Source organism: Macrobrachium rosenbergii, chromosome 18 (assembly GCF_040412425.1).
Source record: "Macrobrachium rosenbergii isolate ZJJX-2024 chromosome 18, ASM4041242v1, whole genome shotgun sequence".
Classification (NCBI taxonomy): Eukaryota; Metazoa; Arthropoda; class Malacostraca; order Decapoda; family Palaemonidae; genus Macrobrachium; species Macrobrachium rosenbergii.
In genome coordinates this window covers 9,291,069-9,301,733 of record NC_089758.1, presented here as the reverse complement: position 1 = coordinate 9,301,733, position 10,665 = coordinate 9,291,069, and the positions used below count along the sequence as shown (strand labels likewise).

The window sequence follows — 10,665 nt, the reverse complement described above, 5'->3', positions numbered from 1 at the left end:
AGGATTCCATTTGTGTGTGATGCTGTACAGTAACTGAACATTTCACTTCTAAAAATTACAGTTGATTCAATACGCTGAGATAATTTACAGAATCACAAATTCACTGGCTTAAAGAAATTACAAAAACAACAACAATATTACACTATTAATAGTGATAATAATAACAAATCTGAACAGCAGCAAAATAAACACGGAGAGAAAGAAAGGCAGAAAAGCACGGAGAAGAAGAATAATCCCGAATAGAGATAGAAGAAAAAATAATCAAACAACTACGACGTTGGAGATAAGGAATGATGATGATGATGATAAGTTGGACGAGGAGGAGTAGGAATGGGGAATGGGGAAGTATTGGAGACTCGGGGGGGTGGTCGAGGAACGGTGGGGGTGGAGTGATAGGAGGTAGGAAGTGGTGGTAAGAGGTGGGGCACTTATCAATTACTGTAGTTAGGTGTGAGTTTCAGCGTCGAGACTCGGCGATATGGCCGCCGGCACACCTGTAATTACATTCAGTTTATCCACTCTGGAGGTACGACGTGTGTGGGGTTTGAGAGAGAGAGAGAGAGAGAGAGAGAGAGAGAGAGAGAGAGAGAGAGAACGCGGGCATGGAAGAAGAAGCGTCTTGGGCGTCAAATGTGCGTTGTTATGGCGCGATCAAAATCAGCGTTAGATTTTTGTCAGGAAGACGAAATCAGTTCCCAAGGATACGTCTGGAAGATTGATACTTTCACCTCAAGTTGCAATAAAAAATTCTCCGGAAAACACCTATACATTTGTTTAAAACATTTTCACGTTTCTCAAATCCTTTCTGTTAATGCTGTCCAGGTTACATGTTTACGAAAGGGAATTCTGAATATTTGCTCTCTTTTTAACAAAAACACAATTGTGCTTCGTATATTCGAGAAGTGTGTAGTTAGATCAATGACTGTTCGTTACATAAATAATAATAATAATAATAACAATAATTATAATAATAATAATAATAATTAGGCTGTTGTCATTCTTACTTATTATCAATCTAACAATATGAATTAACTCGACCATTAACATCGACACAGAATCCAATTGAATTGTCCAAATCATTCCCATAAACAAACACCTTTGTTTCGGCAGTGCTATACACCGCACGATATGACAGTCATCATAACAGTAAAAAAGATATTAAATAATAACTATGAAAAATAATTATTATTCTCTGGTTTATAGGGTACAATGTGCTGCAAAAGTTCGGGACAATCAGCAAACTCAATTAGAGCAGAGCAATTAGTGTCATCATCTTATAACTGATATTTTTTTGTCCATTTTGATTACTGATATTTGATGACACCCAAAGCAGTAATTAGCGACGAGAATTTAATGGCGGAGCTGAAATTGCTTCATTGCATGGTTTCGAAATCAACAGCCTGCAATAATTTTTCTTTTACTCTTTACTTGCAATTGTTTAGGGTGTCTGCCAAATTCGACATGATTTCTTACGTTGAAATTAAATACTGTACCGTTTTAACATCCCGTTAGAGGAACAAGCATTAATTACACCTTGCTAAAATAATTGGCTCCGCCGCTTAGTATTTTCAAGGTTCGTACTAAAAGGTGTTTCTGAATTCTTTAATTTCATAATTCTATAATTTCTATAATCTGATATCTTGGGTAACACAGACGTAGAACTTAAGTCATTTGTTTTCGGAATTCTGTTATCCTCTTTCTGTTTAAGACGAGAGAGAGAGAGAGAGAGAGAGAGAGAGAGAGTGTGTGTGTGTACCGGTTTCACAATTTTTTTAACTGGTCAGTTCAGTTTTCCTTTTCATGCAATTGCTTGTTTTTGAGATATAACTGGCGGATGTAGAACCGTATGTTGCCTGTTCATTTCACAAAAAAATTAAAATCAAACAGTTTTTAATCATTCTTTTGACGTCTAAGTATTACAGAGAGGTTAACCAACTAGTACAGCAAGGAATATACAGTAGAATGAAGATGCTATTATGAATTTTAAGGAAAAGTCAATTAAAAGCTAGACAGCTGAAATGAGCAGCTACTCCCGCTGTATGAAGCTCTAGAGACAACCATCTTGGGAAAAAAAGTCATATTTCACCTTTTAACCAATAGCTACATAATATGATCTTCCGCTAAATCTTCGCCAGGAATTGCGCAATGTCTCGTAAAGAATATTTTCTAATATTCTTTTATTTTATGGAACATTTCCCTGCTTTGTTTGTCAGTCTGCAAGTCTGTCAGGCAGTTTCAGTTGGCGTTCCCTGGCGTGATGAAGGGCGAGAAGCTTCTTCCACACCTTCGCGTGCTAATTGCCCTTCGGAAAACACAGGTGTGTGTCTAAAGCAATTAAACATCCAGGGATGGTCTCATTTCTCAAAAGTCTCCGGCACGACCTGAAGATAGCGAAGGGGAGGGGGTCGGAGGGAAGGGAGGGAGGGAGGGATATTTTGAAAACGTTAAACAAAGCCGTGTTTGCAAGACGTCGATCCGTCTCCGTTCAAGACGAATGAACGCGCCCTCGGAACGACAACAACGCATAAACGGGGCGCCCTTAACAACTAGGAGTGCCCGGGTTAATTAAAGTCTTCGGCGGTGCGTTTTTCAAAAGTCGTGTGTAATCAACCAGGGCGGTACACCTTATGAAAGTTAGAGGTGTTGAAGCTATCTAATGTTCACAGCTTTTCCCACACCTTGTGGTCCCACTGCACGGGGCACGATGAGATGCCTCTTATTTTCGACGCTAATTATCATATAACTAATGCCGGGCGTCTCTTGCAAAGGCTTTAGTCACATCAAAGAAACCATTCATAATCTCCCGAGAGAACGTTAAATGTGTTTTAAAGGCCAATAGTGACTTAAAAGGTGCTCGGAAAAAGTGCAAATCGTCGTACGCGTGGCATGAACTCTCGACTGCCACGAGGCCGTTGGAGGCTAAGATGATGGTAACATTCAATTACCTTCAACTTAGAGAATGGATCACTCTTCTGGTACCCCTACCCCTCACCAACACCACCCCTCGCTCCCCACCCAGGCCCCTACCCCGAATCCCATCTTGCCACACGCATCGCCGAATTCAGTTATTTAATGGCCAGAATGGGTGTTCAGGAACTCCCTAATTTAATCTCTAGTGTGTATGTGTTTAGAGGCCGGTTTTTAACTTTAATATGATAGAAGACGCTCTGATCGCTCTGATGGCCGTGCTCGAAGGGATAAATATGATGGCTGGGCTCTCCCGGTGCCTCGATGGCCAATGCAGAAGAAAGAAGTGGTCGGAATGATGATGCAGTGTTTGTATACGAGAAGCTTTCTATTTGAAAACTGTGTTTAGCCATACAGTTAGTCACTCAGTCACTACTGAAAATAAGGGGGTTTCTTCAGCTTCGTCCTCTACCCTCTAGGAAATCGGCCCCTGTTTTCCTATGGCTCATCCCGATAGCTTTCCACTTATTCCCAATAAATAAACATAATTTTCATACGTACCCATAACCTTATTTGCAATCTATGCCTGTGTTAATCTTCATAATCTGTCCCTACTACTTTCTGATATCGACCCTTGATCAAAATTGCTCCTTAATCTTTATGGAGAAATTTTGTTTCCTTAAATATTTCAAAAAAAAAAAAAAATACTTGCGGACTACTGCATTCAGGGTTTTTCTTTATCATTATTCCTTCTGCTTTCAAAAACAGGCCCCCGTTCTCTCACTTCCCACCATTCACCTGCCTTCCAATTTCCCCGACGAATCCTAATTTAAAGCATATATCCCATCTACCAATCCACATTACTCTGTCAGGCCATCTGCTTTTTCATTGTCAGTTTTCTTAATTGCTCTCTCTCTCTCTCTCTCTCTCTCTCTCTCTCTCTCTCTCTCTCTCTCTCTCTCTCTCTCTCTCTCTCTCGCTGTATCTGTGAAGTCATTTAGTAAAAAGAGAATGGGTAACGGTACATGATCAAGAGTACTATAAGTTTATTTGCAGAACTTTTGAAAAATTTATTGATCCTATAATAATAATAATAATAATAATAATAATAATAATAATAATAATAATAATAATATTATTATTATTATTATTATTATTATTATTATCCTTTGTTTCTGATATACGCAATAATAATAATAATAATAATAATAATAATAATAATAATAATAATAATTATTATTATTATTTTATTATTATTATTATTATTATTATTATTATTATTATTATTATTATTATTATTATTATTATCCTTTGTTTCTGACATACGCTGGTACTTTTTCATACATTTTCACCGACCAGAAAATATAAATCTTTACACTTTCCTTCCTTGCTGTCGGCATTCCTAAACGATTTAGTTAAAATTATAAGAAAAAGAATACTGCAAGCGAAATAACTTACAGACCATATATTTTTCTTATGTTACTTTCCTTTACTGATCTGAAATACGTTAATTAATACATACATGCATATATGTGTGTCTGTGTGGTTGCGAGTTATGAGTGCATATAATTCTTATACAGAGAAATTTATATTTTTGTAACTATACGAAAAAAAGGTAAAAAATGACTGCAAGCCTAATTATAGAATCGACCCAAAAAAGAACTTCTTCCAGATGAGTCTCTCGAACGCGGAAAACGGAATCGTCGACGAAAAGAGAAATATCACGTGACCGCGGAGAGGCCTCAAGACTCGGCCTTCCCTTGATGGGATAGCGTGGCGACGACGGGTTCCGTTCGGGTCAAATCAAGGGAAAATTAATGATAGCTGCGCCTAGCTCGTCGAGATGGCCTGTGATAATGGTTGATTCCAGGCCTGCCTCTCTCTCTCTCTCTCTCTCTCTCTCTCTCTCTCTCTCTCTCTCTATATATATATATATATATATATATATATATATATATATATATATATATATTACACATCAAACTGTACATTAGCTCCAGCGTTCTCTCTCTCTCTCTCTCTCTCTCTCTCTCTCTCTCTCTCTCTCTCTCTCTCTCTCTCTCTATCAAAACGCACAATGGTAAACCCCTCACGTCTTTTTTTATCCCCTATTTAAAACTTATACACATTAAACTGCATAACAGTTCTAGTGTTCTCTCTCTCTCTCTCTCTCTCTCTCTCTCTCTCTCTCTCTCTCTCTCTCTCTACATCTATACATCTATAGAGTAGGGTAGGACACCCTCCTCTTCCCTTGGTTTTCGTAGGCCTTTCGGAATGGGCTTAATTGATGTTCTGCCATTTTTCAAAAGTACATTCTACACGTTTCCGTTTTATGATCTATAGTTTGAACGTAATTTCACTTCGTCTTCCCCTTTTTTTTGTTAATCCGCGTATTGTTCTTTCTTAGGATACTGAAATACAATTTATCTGGCAGCTGTATCAGTCCTGTTACAAAGTACTTAACGAACAATATTGTAACACCGTTTTAATGAATTTCCACTTACCTGTAAGTAAAAAATCAAAGAACAAAACGGGAACAAGTGAGAACCACTAGCGGTACTCTAAAATATATGGTAATTACACAGTTCCTATACAAATGGTACCCTGCAAATGTAAATGAAATAAGTGGGAATTATGAACATTATACTAAAAATGGAATAAAGTTAAAAATAAAATTCTGTAAAAAATTAGTATAAAATATTTTGTCGAAGTATTCCCAAAACAGACGAGAATCAAGATTCTCTAGAAAATGATAAAAAGGAATAAAAGAAGTCAGACCACTAATGACAAGACAAAAGTGAATGGTATGTTATTGGAATAATGGGGACCTACGGTGCCACGGCGTTGATGTGGTAATAACTGTTTTACCCACTTCGATGGTATATGGCGTTGAGTTTACCATGACAGGGTCAGATATGTAATCAAGGGTCTCTCTCTCTCTCTCTCTCTCTCTCTCTCTCTCTCTCTCTCTCTTTTCCCGTGGACAATGGATGTGTACAGATAAGGTTGTTTTGAAAGTATAATGCTAAAGGTTTAACGTTTTAGATCACTTTTTGAAAAAGTATGAGATTATGTTGTCATTATTCACATATACGTACAAGAACACATACGCCCTTTATATAGCAAAATTCTCTTTGTTTCATTATAGGTTATATAAGAAAATACGGTAGCAATAATTCAAACGGAAGAGAAGTACAAGGAAAGGGTTTTATCCTAATATGTATCTCTCTCTCTCTCTCTCTCTCTATACATATGTATCTCTCTCTCTATATATATATATATATATATATATATATATATATATATATATATATATATATATATATATATATATATATATATATATATATATATATATATATATATATATATATATATATATATATATATATATATATATATATATATATATATATATATATATATAAACAAAACCGAAACATCAGGACATCTTTTTTCCATTTACGACAAGAGGTTGACCACGCAATTTTTCAAAACTCAATTGCTAATTTCGTGATTAGAGCCGTATTTCGTACATGATCTCTGCCACGCATGTATTCGTGGTTGTATGCCCTCTGCATTGTGATTAATTAGGACCTCCTAAATTGCCCGGTGTTACCCTGGCCAGCCATCCACTCACCCTGTGCCCCGGAGGTAAACTCCGCCTTTTAATTTTCCTTCAACGATTCATCAAAAAATTATTACAGTATGTGACGTGATTTCGTTTATTTTAATTTAACGGAGAGAGAGAGAGAGAGAGAGAGAGAGAGAGAGAGAGAGAGAGAGAGAGAGAGAGAGAGAGTTTTTCTCTAATTGTAAGCCAGAAAGCAGTATGGAATTTCAACATTAACTGATTGACTGCAAACAGGCCGAGGGCTAGTATTGCATTTTGAGTAAAAAAAAGAAAAAAAAAGTTTGGGGGGACGCCGTATTTATATTAATACTATTCACACGAACAGAGGGAAAAAGAGAAAGTAATTATTAGTGGAATATGCAATCTCCTTGAAATATGGTTACAGCGCTCGACCAAATCAATTGCCAGGGCAATATACATAGACAGCAATGCTTCTTTCTGCAATCACAAAAAATTTACGTCATCAGTTTCATTACAAATGGCTCCAAAACAACTGCAGATAGGTAGCGTACCAATGGATAACAAAACACAAAAGCGTGGATCTATCATTGTGATATATATTACGTTTGGAATTAGTAATTCTATCCTAGCACCAAATCCTATGAAAGTTTTTCATTCAATAACTAATAATGATTGGCAAATGGTTTTCTATATCAGGTAGGCAAACCACTTCAAAAGGAAAAAAGCTTTAAAGCTTCTTGTAAATTATCACGAGGTGATTATATATATATTATATATATATATATATATATATATATATATATATATATATATATATATATATATATATATATATATATATATATATATATATATATATATATATATATATATATATACAGTATATATACATATGGCAGAAACAGAAGGGTCAAAAGTTTTGTAATAAACAAAACACCACGTAGGCATGTATACTTAGTTTGTACGTAATGCACATGCATTTCTTTGTGTAGTAAATGAGATCTATTATGTCGTACTACTGTATGACTACATATCTAATTTTTGTTATGTAATATTTAGTATATATTCTCTCTCTCTCTCTCTCTCTCTCTCTCTCTCTCTCTCTCTCTCTCTCTCTCTCTCTCTCTCTAGCATCACTTATATAATTAGATACATGAGTAAACAACAAATTTGTATATTTTACATAAAGATTAAGATTAACTTTTCAGAGTATACATTCAATTTATTAATTTCCACAATGGATTTCTTTATTATTTGCATATTAAAAGTCTCTAAATGACCAGCATTGTAATGTTTTTGCTCTTTTCTTTGCAGGGATACAATGGAATCCATGTTAGTGGACCCAAGATACCTAGGGGCGCCTCTCAGGGGATATCTGGACGTGGATGCCGAAAATAACAACCTCCTGGAGAAGGCCCGCGCCCAACTCATGTGGGATCGCTTAGCTGCCATCACGGGCCCTCCCGGAGCATCGGGAACACCGCCTCAAGTGGCTGCCGCAGCAGCGGCCGCGGCTGCCGGTCTCCTGCCGCCTTCAATGCCCCAACTCTACACTCTCAACCCATCCCGTGGCAACCCCTCCCCTCTACCGCTGCCGGCTCATTTGTGGACTCAATGGACGGCGTTACACGGGCTGAACGCCCCCAATCCAGCCCTTCCCCATCTTTCGTCGCCCCACACATCGACTGCCAGTCACCTGCCCCATTCGGCACTGTCGGCAGCTCCGTCGTCTTCATCGGCATCGATATCTCAGGCAGCGGCGGCCGCAGCCCTCACCCGGCCGCTCTTCCCTGCCCCTCTGAACCTCCATCGGTACTCTCCTTACTTCCTGCCGAAGACGTCCCCTTCGGATCCCAGAGACCACACACTACCGGACCACCAATCCTAGAGGCTGTAACGTCCGCGGACGGATAGGAAGTTCTAAGAGATGGCCCCTCCCGTTATCATCTTCGTTGAAGTCACTGGTGCCTAAGATGACGAAGGACTTAGCTAACTCTTGTGACCCTTTGGAATAATGGTAACGATGATGATAATGACTACGGTTTTAAGATGCCTGAATCATTCCCCTCCTCCCTCCCACCCTCGGTATTCATGGCTGGACCGATGAAGCAATCTCATCTCTTATACCTCCTGCAAGAGGCACTGTTTGTTGCTATCTTTTATTTTTTTTTTTCAAGTGAGAGAACTCCCCCACTTAGTGTTGTATGGAGAGTGTCAAAGGTAGCTCGTAAGGACGACCCATACATAAGGAAACCACTGGTGAAGTTTGGTACCTCTCCCCGCGTTAGTGTGATACTAGAAGTTCAAATTACCATCGTCTTACTTAAGGCTTGTTAGCACTGGAACCAAGTACTCTCTTTCCTGAAGGTCTTGCCTGTGGGCTCTCCAGAACGATAGAAGTGGGTATTCCCAGAACTCTTTAGATGAGAGTATCCACAGACAATATCGTGACATGCCGCTCCAATGAGCTATACGTGAGACCACTGTATACAGAAAATCTCTTTGTGACTGACTTGCGAGTGTGGTCTGAAAAGATGGTGATGTCTGGACATCCCCTCTCCGAGACAACGGTGTCTCCATTATGCTAAAACGCCTCACACGGTGGATTTGGGATGGACATCACATTATTAAGAAATGTGTTAATACAGACGTGGCTGAGTTAGGCAAAGGGCCAAAATTCATGGCAGACTTTAATTACTTTGAAATTAAGCGTTTAACTAGCCGTGGAATTCAGACTTCGTTGGAGTGGTTACAGGCAACTGCATAGTGGCACAAGACAGACAAACAAACAATCGTGTAATAAACGGTGTTGTTAATATATTTGGAAAGCATTAGTACTCAGGTTAAGGATGATGACCTCATTAAAATACCACATAATTATTATAATTATTTACTGGTTCCCTTGTTATGATTCTCAAGCAAAGTTTTATAGGAGTTGACTTATTATTTATTTTTATTTTGTTTCAACCTCAAAAAAATTGTTGTTTCCTTGAAAGTGAAATTTGAGTTTTCGCGTTGATTAATTTTTTTTTTCCCACGGATGAGATTCCAAGCTTTAAGTTTTTTTGTCACGTTTGTTCCAATAACAAATTTATTAGTGTACAGTTTCTCGCCTCAGGGCTTTGTTTAAAAAAGAAGTAAAATTTGTACGTAATGTCTCTTGTGTGTGTGTGTTTGTGTGTGTGTCTGCGTGTGTGATAACCTTTTTATACTGATGCATGTCTGACATGTGTATGTGCGTATTATATGTGCCTGTATTGTGATGATAATTTGTAAACAAACTGAAGGGTAGATGATGTTTTTTTCATGAATGAAAAAGAAAAACGACAATTTTATTCGTTTCTCTTCTGATGGTGTCCTCTTACTACATAACCTTCCGTTACTTTGAAGACGTCTTTCCTGTATTTCATTTCACCGTTAAGGAGAATTTAGATTCATTGACGAGTTACGTATGTTCAGTTAGAAGTAAATGCAAGCATGGCGAGGCAGTCATGCTGGATAACGAAGAAACTCGATACAATCTTATCAGCGCGTTTTGATGGAGATGATGTCTGCCGTGTGGCGAACATACATTTGTTTAAATCTGTCTACAGTCACCGTATAGCCTTAGATAACGCGAGCTGATTATTTCTAGTCGTTTTCAGCTGCGGTCGTGGCGGAACGCGTCTCACGCGCAATGGAAACTGTTTCCGTTCGTCTGCTTCACGTGAATCAACAGAAATACAAGCTTCTATTAACTGTGGCACTGTATAGCACAACGGCTGCGTGTACACCTCTGAAATTTATTGCAACGTTCATACACTGAATTGATGCGACACATCGAAAGCGGTAGTTCAGGGACATTTGTTATGTAAGTCATTCGGATATTAGTGGGTGAAAAATCCAATTTGCTAATATGCAAGAAGCTGAGATCTGAATAAATGTAACGTTTATTGCTATATTCTATTCTCTAAAAGCAAAATTCTTTCCTGCAGAAATACAATGGAATCATGTATCCATTTCCATATTGCAACGCAGCTTGAGGAAATTTACAGCCAATTTCTTGTTGGCAATGTCTTAAGGAGCATAATCATGGGAAGTGACTGAAATAATAATTAATAATAATCACAATTATTAATATCAAATAATAATAACAAAAATCGTAAATAAAATGTTATGATTAT

At 37.8% G+C, this 10,665-nt stretch overlaps 1 protein-coding gene across 1 annotated transcript in view; it reads left to right on the top strand.

Moving 5' to 3' along the window:
• The window catches only part of LOC136848083 (T-box transcription factor TBX20-like), a 152,943-nt gene extending 143,111 nt beyond the window's left edge, over nt 1-9,832 (top strand). Inside the window, exon 6 of the mRNA XM_067120268.1 lies at nt 7,817-9,832. Within this exon, the coding sequence (XP_066976369.1) occupies nt 7,817-8,390 (574 nt within the window). The 3' untranslated portion in view covers nt 8,391-9,832. The remainder of the gene's footprint in view (nt 1-7,816) is intronic.
• The last annotated feature ends 833 nt before the right edge of the window (nt 9,833-10,665 follow it).